General features: G+C 31.5%; 1 protein-coding gene across 1 annotated transcript in view; it reads left to right on the top strand.

Moving 5' to 3' along the window:
- The first annotated feature begins 3569 nt into the window (after positions 1-3569).
- Positions 3570-15769, top strand: part of LOC137938397 (E3 ubiquitin-protein ligase AIP2-like) — a 41673-nt gene continuing 29473 nt past the window's right edge. Inside the window, exon 1 of the mRNA XM_068783365.1 lies at positions 3570-3670. Coding sequence (XP_068639466.1) covers positions 3570-3670 — 101 coding nt within the window. The remainder of the gene's footprint in view (positions 3671-15769) is intronic.

Here is a 15769-nt window from a genome sequence, read left to right as displayed (position 1 = left end):
TGGGCATTGAAGTACTACAGTCCAAACATGGGATTATACTATCTCCAAGGAAGTATGTCCTTGATCTACTGGAGGAGACATGCGTGATGGGGTGTGGACCAGAAATAGTAGACTGATCAGTAGACAGCAGAATCACTGGGCTGAGATTACCGTTCAGTTGGGTTATGAAGCAGTGGAAATTATGACATCAAGACAATCTACGCCTACTTGGGAGGGTTTCCAATCAGTGAGACACAACTGCAATGGAAAAATAATAACAATGATTGCAAGATGACACCAGCTCGAGCAAAAACTTTCAGGAATAAGGGAGATGCCAACTATAGAATAAATTCAACTTCTAGTATTGGATGTATAGCCGATTTCTAACTCTGCAATCCAAGTAGGAACGACACGACACTTCAAGATGAACAAGGTCTAGAAGCTTCTAAATTGCTAGTGATCATAGATCAAAAAAGGATCACATTAACTGTGTGGGTTGACCTAGTCAACTCACAGAACGAGCTCTGATACCATGTTGAATTTATGGAAAAGAGAAATACTTAATTGACTTGTTTTAATTAGAGTACGTGAACCCCTATTTATAATAGAGGAAACTGGTAGAGTCCAATTACAATTAAACTACCTTTGTCCCAATTACGGCCAAACTCTAACACTTAAAGGTAAGTCATAACATAATTAAATAACTCAATATAAATAGAAGACTAACATAGCTAAAACACCTTTAAATTGAAACTCTTCTATGAGACCTCTTTCCATAATAATTTTGGCTTTGTAAGACTTCTTATTGTGAAAGTCATGTAAGAGGCTTCCATATCTTCTCTTCAAAAAATAATTTTCCAATGTCTCCTAACTAAAGGCACTAACAAGACCTTAGAGTTGAAAGTAATTGTCTTGCAAAAAAATTTCTTGGTAAAAACTTTTCTCCTTGAAAAGTGTTTCCAAAAAACATGAGGCACTAATAGACGCTAGAGATATAATTTTACTAGAAATACATTTCCAAAGTTTCCTAAAAAGGCATTAATAAGGCCATAATGATGTAAAAACTTAGTTGTTTCAGAAAAAACTTACCTTGCACTAAAATTTTCCAAGTAAGAAATTTCATCAAGAAAAGTGATTCTTGGAAACATGAGGCACTAATGGTCCCTGGACATGTATTTTTACTAGAAATATTTTTCCAAAGTTTTTTGAAAAAAGGCATTAACAAGGCCTTATAGTAGTCAAATGTAATTTTTTTTTCTTGAAAAATTGAAATACCACAAAATTTTCTATGTAAGAATTTTCAGCTTGAAAATTGTTCAACGGAAATATGAGACACTAACAGTCGGTCCATAAGACCAAGGAAGACCCACACATCCAAGAGATGTGGAAGATGGGCTCATGGCCCATAGATCAAGTCCATAACTTCTTCTTCCTCCTGTTTTCTCTCTATGAGTCCCTTTCTCTTTTTGTCCATGAGCTAAATCCATGGAGTCCTGAAAATCAATATGGTATCAGAGCATTGATTTTCAGGACTCGTAGCTATGGTTCCAAAAATTCCTTTTCTATCTCTTTGTCTTGTGTCCTTGTGTTTTGCTTATTCTCTCCCCTAGTGAAACCCATATTTTTTCCCTTTTCTTTGCTCATATTGCTACTTTGATTGATTATTCTTTATTATATAGATTATTCTTCATCCTAGTATTTTCCCGCTAGTTGAAAGATTTCCATTGCCAGCCAGATTTTTTTTTTTGGTTCTATTTAGGAAGCAAGGAAGATGACTTTACTGATTTCGGAAAGTTCCTTTGCTGATTGATTTTTTGTCCATTGCTTCTCCGAAGATGCCGTGATTACCATCTGAAGTCTTGGTGGTTCTCAAGTTTTTCATAACTGTTTGAAAGCCAGCATCGCGGGAGAAGATGACTCTGCTCCCGAGACTACGAGAAAATCCCATTGCTGTTGTCCATCCCAGGTTGGAGAAGATCGTAAATTGATCTTATTCTTTGTTTTTCATTCAATTATCCAGCTAGATCAAATTATCCTGGCATTATGGTTTATTTCTATTTGGTTGTTGCTGGATCTTTGGTTCTCTGATCCTACCTCATATGTCTACTACTTTCTGGAGATAGAATTGTATCATCTCTACTGTCAGACTAATTCAGAAGTTATTCAGATGTCGTATTGCTCTCTCATCCAGCCTGGTCTTTGGATTCATTCCAAGTTAATCTTGTGAGTTATCTGGCCGTATTGATCATCCTCAATCAAGGATCTAGCAAGTTATACGCTAAAGAAGTTTATCTTGGAAAGGCATCTCCACTGGCATATTTTTTTCAAAACAAGTGATTTCTTTCTTGTTTGGAAATTTTTTTTTTCCGTTTGGATTGATCAGTAGTTCTAGCATTGTCTACTAATTTTCCGAATCTAACAGCAACGAAGACATTTTTTTCGGACATAATCTTGCTGACAATCTGGCCGTATCTACTTCTGCTCCCGTTATTTGCCGTCAATCTGGAAATTTGATCTTGGTTTGATCTTGCAGCTGGTTTTTGAAAATTTGGAAATTCTTCATTGGCGTTTTTCCTTTCTCCGACTGCTACTACAAGATCTCCTACCATGATTGTCTTTGGTTTTCCAATCTATTTGGAAGTAGGCAGGAAGATGAAGGTATTTTCGTATTTTATTCACCAAGTTAGGTAGATTGATTTTAATCTAGCGTTGGTTTTGCCAACCCTAACCAGACCTTGCCGGGCAACCTACCGACCCGCCCGACTCATTCTATTCCCTCGGGTTAACCTAGTGGGTTGGGTCAACCGAGTCAACTCTGTCCAAGTCAACTGTGTCCTGGTTAGCCTGACTCGCTTTAGTTATTTTTTACCTCGATATACATGTCTAGGTCCCAAGTTTTATACCTATTCTTCTATAACTAGGACATATTGATCTACTATTTGACTCGACGCAATTTGGTACTTTTTCCAGCTGGATTATTATTTTGAGGCACAACATATTCGTTGGTCAACTTATTGCATTGGATTATTTCATGGGTCATTTTACAAAGTTATTATTTTGATATGTGTTATGTGTGTTGGAAGATGGTCATGTTATATGGACTCAGGCCCATTTCAACTGCTGCTATTGTGTCTTTTTGGATTAGACATTATTATTGAAGAAGAGGTGGCCTCGATATCCTTTCTCCTACCATCCTTTATTTGACTCTCACATATCTTTGGGCCAACCTTTTGAATGTTGCTTCGGATGGGAGTTTAAGTCCATTTATACATACATATGGGTGTTTTAATTCCATTGAGACTTTTTCATTTAAATACCGGGGGGTTTTTTATTGCCATCTTCTAAATGACAGGCTTTACCCACTTATCACCCATTTCGACCTATGAGACTCGGTGTGTGGGTTGGGACACCGTGATGGAGGAGAGTATTACTACATATATGTTACCCCTCTTAATTGGCATTTATTACTCCCATCACTTGAGAGTCTTTGTCCCGTGGAGGGACACGGTGATGGAGTTTTATTACACTTCTGAGTATTGCGTCCCACTACCTATAGAAGATAGGAGTGTGCCCTACATCCAACATGGGTTATGACTAGAGTATGGAGCAATGTTGTACGGCTTGGAGTGATTTTAATCTCACTTATCTTATGCCAACTGGGCCTCATGGAAGAGACCACTAGCATGAGGAGGTTTGTTGGAAGATGGGCCCAAACCCACACGACCTAGGAAGGCTGACAAATCCATGTGTGTTGGAAGATGGGCCCAAGCCCATAAGACCAAGGAAGACCCACACATCCAAGAGATGTGGAAGATGGGCTCAAGGCCCATATATCAAGTCCATAACCTTTTTTTTCCTCTTGTTTTCTCTCAATGAGTCCATTTCTCTTTTTCTCTATGAGCTAAATCCATGGAGTCCTGAAAATCAACAATATTTGCATAAATTAATTTGTTTCAGCAAAAAGTGTTTTACCAAAAATGATTCCTAGAATGAATTTTCAAGTTGAAAGTGTGTCCAGAAAACATCAGGCACTAATGGTCATTGGAGATGTATTTTTACTAGAAATACTTTTCCAACGTTTCTTGAAAAAATATCACTAACAAAACCTTCTAGTTATAGAAAGTAATTTGTTTTGGCAAAGTTTTCCTAGAAAGAATTTTCTGCCTAAAATGTGTTTTCTAGGAAACATGAGGCACTAATGGTCCATGGAGACGTATTTTTACTAAAAATATTTTCTTAGCGTTTCCTAAATCAATGCTTTAACAAGGTCATATAGTTGTAGAACGTAATTTGTTTCAACAAAAAATTTCGAGTAAGAATTTTCAACTTCAAAAGTCTTTCTAGGAAACATGAGGTACTAATTGTCCTTGGAGATTTATTTTTATAAGAAATACATTTCTATCTTGTCCAAAAAATGCACTAAGAAAACCTTATAGTTATAGAAAGTAATTTGTATCATAAAAAAATCCTAACCACAAAATTTCCCTGTTTAGAATTTTCAACATGAAATTTTTTTCTAGGAAACATGAGGTAGTAACCCAAGGTTCATATTTTTACTAGAAATACTTTTCCAATTTTTACAAAAAAAATGCACTAACAAGGCTTTATAATTGTCGAAAGTAATTTGCTTTAGAAAAAAATTTCTTTACCACAATAGTTTCTTGGTATGAATTTTCAGCTAGAAATTTTTTTTCCAGGAAACATGAGGCACTAATGGTCCTTCACGATGTATTTTTACTAAAAATATTTTCCAAACATTCCCTAAAAAAATGCACTAACTAGTCCTTGTGATTGTAGAAATTATTTTAGCACAAATTGCCAAACCAAGAAATTTTCTTGGTAACAATTGTTAGCTTAAAAAGTGTTTCCTGGAAACATAAGGCACTAATCGTCCTTTGCGATGTATTTTTTACTAGAAATACCTTTCCAATGTCTCCTAAATAAAGACACTAACTAGACCTTTGAGTTGTAGAAAGTAATTTATTTCAACAAAAATTGTCTTACAACAAAATTTTCCAGGTAAGAATTTTCAGCTTAAATAGTGTTTCCAGGAAACATGATGTACTAATGGACCCTGGAGAAGTAGTTTTACTAGAAATACAATTAAAATTTTCCTAAAAAACGTTATAACAAGGCCTTGATGATATATAAAGTTATTTGTTTTAGAAAAAAAATTCCTTATACCAAAATTTTCCTGGTAAGAATTTTTGACAAGAAAGTGATTTTCTTGAAACATAAGGCACTACTGGTCCCTGGACATGTACTTTTACAAGAAATACTTTTCCAATGTTTCCTGAGAAAAAGGCATTAACAAAGCTATATAGTTGTAAAATGTAATTTTTTCAACAAAAATATCTTTATTAAAAAATTTTCCTAGTTAGAATTTTTAGCTTAAAAAGTGTTTAATGGAAATATGAGGCAATGATGGTCCATGTTGACGTATTTTTAGTAGAAATATATTTCCAATGTTTCCTAAGAAAATACACTAACAAGGCCTTATTGTTGCAGAAAGCAATTTCTTTCGGTAAAAGTATCTTTACAAAAAAAAATTCTTGGTAAGAATTTTCAATTAGGAAAGTGTTTCCAAAAAAAATGAGGCACTAATGGTCCTTGGTGACGTATTTTTACATGTAATACATTTCCAATGTTTCCTGAAAATAAAATCAATGACAAAACTTTATATTTGTAGAAAATAATTTGTTTCAGCAAAGTTTTCCATGTAATATTTTTTTGCCTAAAAAATGTTTTCCAGGAAACATGAGGCACTAATGGTCCATGGAGCCATATTTTTACTAGAAGTACTTGTCCAACATTTTTTGAAAAAATGCACTAACAAGGTCATATAGTTGAAAAAAGTAATTTGTTTAAGTAAAATTTTTCTAGTAAGAATTTTCTACCTCAAAAGTGTTTCCAGGAAACACGAGGAACTAATGATCCCTAGAGAGGTATCTTTACTAGAAATACTTTAACAACATTTCCAAAAAAATTCCCTAACTAGGCCTTGTAGTTGTAGAAAGTAATTTGTTTCATAAAAAATATTCTTACCACAAAATTTCCCTGGTAAGAATTTTCAACATGAAAAATGTTTCTACGAAACATGAGGCAGTAATGGTCCCAAGGGTCATATTTTTACTTGAAATACTTTTCAAACATTTATAAAAAAAAATGTAGTAACAAAGCCTGATAGTTGTAGAAAGTAATTTGTTTAAGCAAAAAATGTTTTAACATTATAGTTTCCTGGTAATGATTTTCAACTAAAAAACGTTTTTCTAGGAACCATGAAGCACTAGTGGTCCCTCACGATGTATTTTTACTAAAAAAAAATTTCAAACATTTCCTTAAAAAAATGAACTAACAAGGCCTTGTGGTTGTTGTAGAAAGTAATTTATTTTTTGCAAAAATTTCCTTACCTCAAAATTTTCCTGGTAAGAATTTTCGGCTAGAAAAGTGCTTCTAGGAAATATGAGGCACTAATGGTCCCTAGAGATGTAATTTTACCATAAATACTTTTCCAACATTCCAGAAAAAAAAGTACTAACAAGGCCTAGTAGTTGTTAAAAGTATTTTGTTTTAGCAAATATTGCCTCACTTCAAAAGTTTGTTGGGTAAAAATTTTCAACTTGAATAGTGTTTATAGGAAACATGAGGCAATAATGGACCCTAGAGACATATTTTTACTAGAAATACATTTCCAAAGTTTCCTAAAAAAGGCTGTAACCTGGCCGTAATGTTGTAAAAAGTTATTCGTTTCAGAAAAATAACTTACGCAAAAGTTTTCCTAGAAATATTATTCAACAAGAAAAGTTATTCCATGAAACTTGAGGCACTAAGGGTACCTAGACACATATTTTTATTAGAAATTCTTTTCTAACGTTTCTGGAAAAAATCCATTAACAAGGCTTAATAGTTGTAAAATGTAATTTTTTTTAGTAAAAATTGTCATTTTACATAAGTTTTTGGAAAGAATTTTCATCTTGAAAAGTGTTTCATAGAAATATGAGGCACTGATGATCCATGGAGATATATTTTTATTAGAAATTATTTTCCAACATTTGATAAAAAATACACTAACAAGGCGTCATAGTTGTAGAAAGCAAAATTTTCAGCAAAAAATGCTTTACCAAAGAAGATTTTTATTAAGAAATTTTCAGGTAGAAAAGTGTTTCCAATGGTCCCATGAGACGTATTTTTACTAGAAATACTTTTCTAATGTTTCTTGAAAGAAAAATCACTAATAAAACCTTAAATTTTTAGAAATAAGTTTCCTTCAACAGACTTTTCTAAGTAGGAATTTTTCTCCTAAAAAGTGTTTTCCAGGAAACATGAGGCACTAATGGTTCATGGAGATTTATAGAAACATGAGGCACTAATGGTTCATGGATATTTATTTTTACTATAAATATTTTCCCATTGTCTCAAGAAAAAATGCACTAACAAGGTCCTATAGTTGTAGAAAGTAATTTGTTTCAGCAAAAATTTCTTGTAAGAATTTTCAGCTTGAAAAGTGTTTCCAAAAAATATAAGGCCATAATGGACCCTGGGGATGTATTTTTACTCGAAATATAATTCAAACATTTTCAAAAAAAAAGCACTAACAAGGCCTTATAGTCGTAGAAAGTAATTTGTTTCATAAAAAAATATCCTTACGACAAAATATCCCTTGGAAGAAATTTCAACTTGAAAAATGTTTCTAGGAAACATGAGGCAATAATGGTCCCAAGGGTCATATTTTTACAAGAAATATTTTTCCAACGTTCCTAAAAAAATGTACTAACAAGGCCTTATAGTTTTAGAAAGTAAATTATTTCAGCAAAATTTGCTTTACCACAATAGTTTCCTAGTAAGAATTTTCAACTAGAAAAGTTTTTCCAGGAAACATGAGGCACTAATAATCGTTCAGGACGTATTTTTACAAAAAATATATTTCGAACTTTCTTTGAAATAATGCACTAACAAGGCCTTGTTGTTGTAGAAAGTAATTTGTTTTCGCAAAAATTGCCTTACCACAAAATTTTCCTAGTAAGAATTTTGAGCTAGAAAAGTGTTTCTAGGAAATATGAAGCACAATTGGTCACTAGAGATGTAATTTTACTAGAAATACTCTTTCAACATTTCCTGAGAGAAAAAAAATACTAACAAGGCCTTGTAGTTGTTTCAAGTAATTTGATTAAGCAAAAATTGCCTTACATCAAAATTTTCCTAGAAAGAATTTTCAGCTTGAATAGTATTTCAAGGAAACATTAGGCAATAATGGGCCCTAGAGACGTATTTTGACTAGAAATATGTTTCCTATGTTTCCTAAAAAGGCTGTAAGAAGGCCTTAATGATATAAATAGTTATTTGTTTTAGAAAAAAATTTCTTTACACCAAAATTTTCCTTGTAAGAATTTTGAACAAGAAAAGTGATTCTTAAAAATATGATGCACTATTGGTCCCACGACACGTATTTTTACTAGAAATAATTTTCTAATGTTTACTGAAAAAAGGCATTAACTAGGCTTTATAGTAGTATAATGTAATTTTTTCAGCAAAAATTGGTTGTTTACCAAATTTTCCTGATAGGAATTTTTCAGCTTGAAAAGTGTTTCATGGAAATATGAAGCATTCACGGTCCTTGGAGATGAACTTTTAGTAGAAATAATTTTCCAACGTTTCCTAAAATAATACACTAACAAGGCCTAATATTTGAAGAAATCAATTTTTTCGGCAAAAATTGTTTTACCAAAAAAGATTCTTGGTAATAATTTTCAGGTAGAAAATTGTTTCCAGAAAACATGAGGTGTTCCTTGTAGACATATTTTTACAAGAAATACTTTTGCGACGTTTCTTGAAAAAAACTTACTAACAAAACCTTACATTTATAAAAAATAATTTGTTTATGCAAAGTTTTCCAAACAAGAATTTTTTGCCTGAAAAGCATTTTCCAGGAAACATGAGGCACTAATGGTCCATGGAGATGTATTTTTACTAGAAGTACGTTCCCAATGTTTCCTTTAAAAATGGACTAACAAGGTCATTTTTAGAGAGTAATTTGTTTAATCAAAAAATTTCTAGTAAGAATTTTCAGCTTGAAAAGTGTTTCCAAGAAACTTGAGGCACAAATGGTCCCTTAAGATATATTTTTACCAGAAATACATTTCCATCATTTCCAACTTGAGGCACAAGGCCTTATAGTTGTGTAAAGTAATTTGTTTGATAAAAAAATATCCTTACCACATAATTTCCCTAGTAAGAATTTTCAACGTGAAAAATGTTTCTAGGACAGATGAGGTACTAATTGTCCCAAGGGTAGTAAGAAGGCCTTAATGACGTAAAAAATTATTTGGTAATAAAAATTGCCTTACAATAAAATTTTCTAGGTAAGAATTTTCAACAGGAACAGTGATTCTTAAAAACATGAGGCAATAATGGTCCCAGGACACGTATTTTTACTAGAAATACTTTTCCAATGTTTCCTAAAAAACGCAATAACACAACTTTATAGTAGTAATATGTAAATTTTTTCAGCAAAGAAATTCTTTTTTCAAAATTTTGCTAGTAAGAACTTTCAGCTTGCAAAGTGTTTCATGAAAATATGAGGCATTGACCATCCATCGAAATGTAGTTTATACTAGTAATACTTTTCTAACGTTCCCTAAAAGGATACACTAACAAGGTCTAATAGTTGCAAAAAACAATTTTTTCGGCAAAAATTGGTTTACCAAAAAAGATTATTGGTAAAAATTTTCAGGAAGAAAAGTTTTTCTAGAAAACATGTGGCACTAATGATCCTTGGAGACTTATTTTTACTAGAAATACTTTTCCACTACTTCATAAAAAAATCACCAATAAAACCTTATAGTTATAGAAATTAATTTGTTTCATCAAAGTTTTCCAAGTATGAATTTTCTACCTGAAAAGTGTTTTATTGGAAACATGAGGCACTAATGGTCCGTGGAGACATATTTTTACTAGAAATACATTCCCAATGTTACCTTAAAAAATTCACTAACAAGGTCGTATAGTTGTAGAAATTAATTTGTTTAAGAAAAAAAAATCAAGTAACAATTTTCAGCTTGAAAAGTGTTTCCATGAAACATGAGGCATTAATGGTCCTTGTAGACGTATTTTTACTAGAAATACATTTCGAGCATTTCCAAAATAATGCACTAACAAGGGAAGTATTTTCAACTTGAAAAATGTTTCGAGGAAAATGAGGCAGTAATGGTCCCAGTGGTCATTTTTTTAACTAGAATGTATATTCCAAAATTTCCAAAACAAATTCACTAACAAGACTAGTTGTATAAAGTAATTTGTTTCAGCAAAAATTGTTTTACCAAAATAGTTTCTTGGTAAGAATTTTTGGCAAGAAAAGTTTTTCTAGGAAACATGAGGCAGTAATGGTCCCTTGAGACGTTATTTTACTAAAAATACTTTTTGAACATTTTTTGAAGAAATGCATTTTTCTATGGTAGTAGAAAGTAATTTGTTTTTCACAAAAAATTCCTTACCTCAAAATGTTCCTAGTAAGAATTTTTAGTTAGAAAAGTGTTTCTAGGAAATATGCACTAATGGTCCCTAGAGATGTAATTTTACTAGAAATACTTTTCCAATGTTTCTAGAAAAATATGAACTAACAAGCTCTGTAGTTGTTAAACGTATTTTGTTTAAGCTAAAATTGCATTACATCAAAATTTTCCTGGTAAGAATTTTCACCTTGAATAGTGTTTTTAGGAAACATGAGGCACTAATGAACCCTGGAGATGTATTTTTACTAGAAATAAATTTCCAAAGTTTCCTTAATAGGGCAATTACAAGGCCTTAATGATGTAAAAAGATTTGTTTTAGAAAAAAAATTCCTTAGACTAAAATTTTTTTGGAAAGAATTTTGAATGAGAAAAGTGATTCCTGGAAACATTAGGAACTAATGGCCCCTGGACATGTATTTTTACTAGAAATATTTTTCTAATGTTTCCTGAAAAAAGGCATTAATAAGGCTTTATTGCAGTGAAAAGTAATTTTTTCAGCAAAAATGCCTTATAACTAAATTTTCTTGGTAAAAATTTTCAGCTTGAAATGTGTTTCATGCTCCATGGAGACATATGTTTAGTAGAAATGCTTTTCCAACATGTTCTTAAAAAATACACTAACAAAGCCTTATAGTAGTAGAAAGCAATTTTTTTGGCAAAAAGTTGCTTTACCAAAAAGGATTCTTAGTAAGAATTTCAGGCAGAAAAGTATTTCCAAAAAATATTAGACACTAATGGTCCTTAGAGACATATTTTTACTAGAAATACTTTTCCAAAATTTCCTAAAAACAAATCATTAACAAAACCTTACCGTTATAGAAAATAACATGTTTAAGCAAAGTTTTCGAAAGTAAGAATTTTCTGCCTCAAAAGTGCTTTTTAGGAAACATGAGGCACAAATCATCCATGGAGACATATTTTTACTAGAAATATTTTCCCAATGTTTTCTGAAAAAAATGCATTTACAAGGTCATATAGTTGAAGAAAGTAATTTGTTTCAGCAAAAAATTTCTACTAAGAATTTTTAGCTTGAAAAGTGTTTCCAGGTAACATGAGGCACTAATGGTTCCTGGGACATATTTTAACTAGGGACATATTTTCAGCATTACCAAAAAAATGCACTAACAAGGCCTTATAGTTGTATAAAGTAATTTGTTTCATAAAAAATATCCTAACCACAAAAATTTCCTGGTAAGAGTTTTCTACATGAAAAAGGTTTCTAGGAAACATGAGACAGTAATGGTCCCAAGGGTCATATTTTTGATAGAAATAATTTTCCAAAGTTCCTAAAAAAATGCACTAACAAGGCTTTATAGTTGTAGAAAGTAATTTGTTTCAGCAAAATTGCTTTACCACAATAGTTTCTTTTTTAAAATTTTCAGTTAGAAGTTTTTTTTCTAGGAAACATGAGGTACTAATGGTCCCTCGAGATGTATTTTTACTAAAAATACATTCAAACATTTTCTAAAAAAATGCACTAACAAGGCCTCGTGGTTGTAGAAAGTAATTTGTTTTCACAAAAAAATGTCTTACCTCAAAATTTTCTTGGTTTGAATTTTCAACAAGAAAAGTGGTTGTTGGAAATTTGAGGCACTAATGATCCCTAGAGAAGTAATTTTACTAGAAATAATTTTTCAACGTTTCCTGAAAAAAAGAGTACTTACAAGGCCTTGTAGTTGTTAAAAGTAATGTTTTGGGCAAAAATTGCCTTATATCAAATTTTTCGTAGTAAGAATTTTCTGCTTGAATAGTGTATCCAGGAAACATGAGGCACTAATGGACCCTAGAGACTTATCTCTACTAGAAATACTTTTACAAAGTTTCCTAAAAAAAGGCAGTAACAAGATCTTAATGATGTAAAAACTTATTTGTTTCAAAAAAAATATCCTTACACCAAAATTTTCATGGTATGAATTTTTTGCAAGGCGTTGTAGTAGTAAAATGAATTTGTTTTGCGTTAATTACCTTATTAAACATTTTTATTTGTAAGCATTTTCAGCTTGAAAAGTGTTTCTTGGAAATATGTTGCCTTGATGGCCCATGGAGATGTATTTTTAGTGAAAATTCTTTTCCAATGTTTCCTGAAAAAATACACTAACAAGGCCATAGTTGTAAAAAGCAATTTTTTTTGGCAAAAAATGTTTTACCAAAAACAATTCTTGGTAAGAATGTTTAGGTAAAAAAGTGTTTCCAGAAAACATGAGACCATAATGGTCCTTGGAGATATATTTTAACCAGTAATATTGTACCAAAGTTTCCTGCAAAAAAAAAAAAAAAAAAAAGTTACCAAACGTTATAGTTATAGAAAAATAATTGTTTCAGCAAAGTTTTCCAAGAAAGATTTTCTGCCTGAAAATTTTCCATAAAATATGAGGCACTAATAGTCCATGGAGACGTATTTTTACTACAAATATTTCACAACGTTTCCTTAAAAAATGCACTAACAAGGTCATATAATTGTTGAAAGTAATTTTTTTTAGAAAATTTTTTCTTGGAAGAATTTTCAGCTTGAATAGTGTTTCCAAGAAACCTTGAAGTACTAATAGTCCTTTGAGATGTATTTTTAATGAAAATGCATTTCCACTGTAAAACAAAAAAAAAGCATTGACAATGCCTTATTGTTGTAGAAAGTAATTTGTTTCATAAAAAAGATCCATACCACAAAATTTCCATGGTAAGAATTTTCAACATGAAAAATGTTTCTAGGGAACATGAGGCAGTAATGATCCCAAGAGTTGTATTTTCACTAGAAATACTTTTCCAACATTTTAAAAAAATTACACTAACAAGGCCTTATAGTTTTAGAAAGTAATTTGTTTCAGCAAAAATTTCTTTACCACAATAGTTTCCTGGTAAGAATTTTCAGCTAGAAAAGTTTTTCTATGAAACATGAGGCACTATTGGTCCCTCGAGATTTATTTGTACAAAAAATAAATTTCAAACATTTTCTGAAAAAAAATGCACTTACTAGGCTTTTTTGTTTTAGAAAGTAATTTTTTTTCTCAAAAATCGCCTTACCTCAAAATTTTCTAGGTAACAATTTTTCAGCTTAAAAAGTGTTTTCTGGAAACATGAGGCACTATGGATCCCTGGAGACATATTTTTATTGGAAATGGTTTTCCAATGTCTCATGAATAAAGGCACTAACTTGACCTTAGAGTTGTAGAGTGTAATTTGTTTCAACAAAAATTCCTTGGTAAGAAATTTCAGCTTGAATAGTGTTTTTAGGAAACATGAGGCACTAATGGACCTTGGAGATGTATTTTTACTAAAAATAAATTCCTAATGTTTCCAAAAATAGGTAGTAACAAAGCTTTACTGATTGTAAAAAGTTATTTGTAATAGAAAAAATGCCTTACACCAAAACTTTTCAGGTAAGAATTTTCAACAAGAAAAGTGATTCCCGGAACATGAGGCTATAATGCTCTCTGGACAACTATTTTTACAAGAAATATTTTTCGAACATTTCCTAAAAAAAGGCATTAACATGGCCTTATGGTAGTTATTTTTTTTAGTAAAAATTGCCATAACACAATTTTCCTGGTAAGAATTTTCTGTTTGAAAAGATTTTGAAGGAAGTATGAGGCACTGAAAGTCCATGGAAATGTATTTTTAGAAGAAATAAATTTTGAACATTTCCTTGAAAAAGCACTAAAAATGCCTTATAGTTGCAGAAATTATTTTGTTTCAGCAAAAAATGGTTTACCAAAAATGATTACTGGAAAGAATTTTCAGGTAGAAAAGTGTTTCTAGAAAACTTCAGGCTCAAATGGTCCTTCAAGATGTATTTTTACTAGAAATATTTTTCCAACGTTTCCTGAAAAAAAACACTAACAAAACCTTATAGTTATAGAAAGTAATTTGTTTTAGCAAAGTTTTCCAAGAAAGAATTTTCTGCCTAAAAAGTGTTTTTCAGGAAACATGAGGCACTAATGGTCCATGAAGACGTATTTTTACTAGAAATATTTTCCCAACGTTTCTGGAAAAAAAAAGCGCTAACAAGGCCATATAATTGTAGAAAGTTATGTGTTTTAATTTTTTCCATACATAAACTCTAAATTTTTCATTTTGTTGTGATCTATTTGCCTTTTTTGTTTACGGGAAGAAGGGAGAGCGAAAACTCAAAGTTTTGATTTAAGAAAAAAGTATACATCTTAAATGGAAATGCACAATGCACAAATGTAGAGAGAGATAATTTCAAAGAGTGTCTGTAATTTTTTGGGATTGTAAACTCTTTTTAGTTTTTATATATTAGGTTTTGCAATCGTCGGGGAAAAGGGGGAGGCAGGGTTTTTTAACTAAGTGTTGACTCCCAATCCATAAGACTTTTGTAACAAAAATATAGCCCGTTACGCATGATAAATCACTGTACAATCATCTATGGTGGTTAGGTCAACTTTTTGTAAATGGGCAAAATAATGGCTTATTTGACTCGGGTAAATATCCCACTGCACGTTCACTTGAGAATTTAATGAACGTTTGTTATTTTCTTTAAAAGGTTTGGATCCATAGGTCATTTTCAACTATAACAGGTTTCAAGCATTCATATCCATTTTTAAAACGTGTGTAGAGGAAATCTCTATTTTATAAAATTCCAAGCTATTAGGGTTGAACTAGAAGAATTTCCCAAACTTGGATAACAAAACTTTTGTGTTCATTTTTTTTTGTGTAAATAATTTTTTTTTACATACATTTGTGATTTTTTAAAAATTTTTCCATACATAAACTCTAAAGTTTTCATTTTGTTGTGATCTATTTGCCTTTTTTGTTTACGGGAAGAAAGGAGAGCGAAAACTCAAAGTTTTGATTTAAGAAAAAATTATATATCTTAAATGGAAATGCACAATGCAAAAATGTAGAGAGAGATAATTCCAAAGAATGTCTATAATTTTTTGGGATTGTAAACACTTTTTAGTTTTTATATATTAGGTTTTGCAATTGTCAGGGAAAAGGGGGAGACGGGGTGGTTTACCTGAGTGTTGACTCCCAATCCATAAGACCTTTTTTACGAAAATATAGCCTGTTACGCATGATAAATCACTTTACAATCATCTATGATTGTTAGGTCAGCTTTTTGTAAAAGGGCAAAATAATGGCTTGTTTGACTCGGGTAAATATCCCACCGCACGTTCACTTGAGAATTTAATGAACGTTTGTTATTCTCTTTAGAATGTTTGGATCCATAGGTCATTTGCATCTTTAACATGTTTCAAGCATTCATATCCATTTTTAAAGCATGTGTAGAAGAAATTTCTTTCTTATAAAGTTCAAAGCTATTAAGG

This window comes from Aristolochia californica, unplaced genomic scaffold (genome assembly GCF_029961685.1).
Source record: "Aristolochia californica isolate CCGP_79_NKW_82.1479 unplaced genomic scaffold, dmAriCali1.0.hap1 SCAF_8, whole genome shotgun sequence".
Classification (NCBI taxonomy): domain Eukaryota; kingdom Viridiplantae; phylum Streptophyta; class Magnoliopsida; order Piperales; family Aristolochiaceae; genus Aristolochia; species Aristolochia californica.
This window is presented reverse-complemented; position numbering and strand designations above follow the sequence as displayed.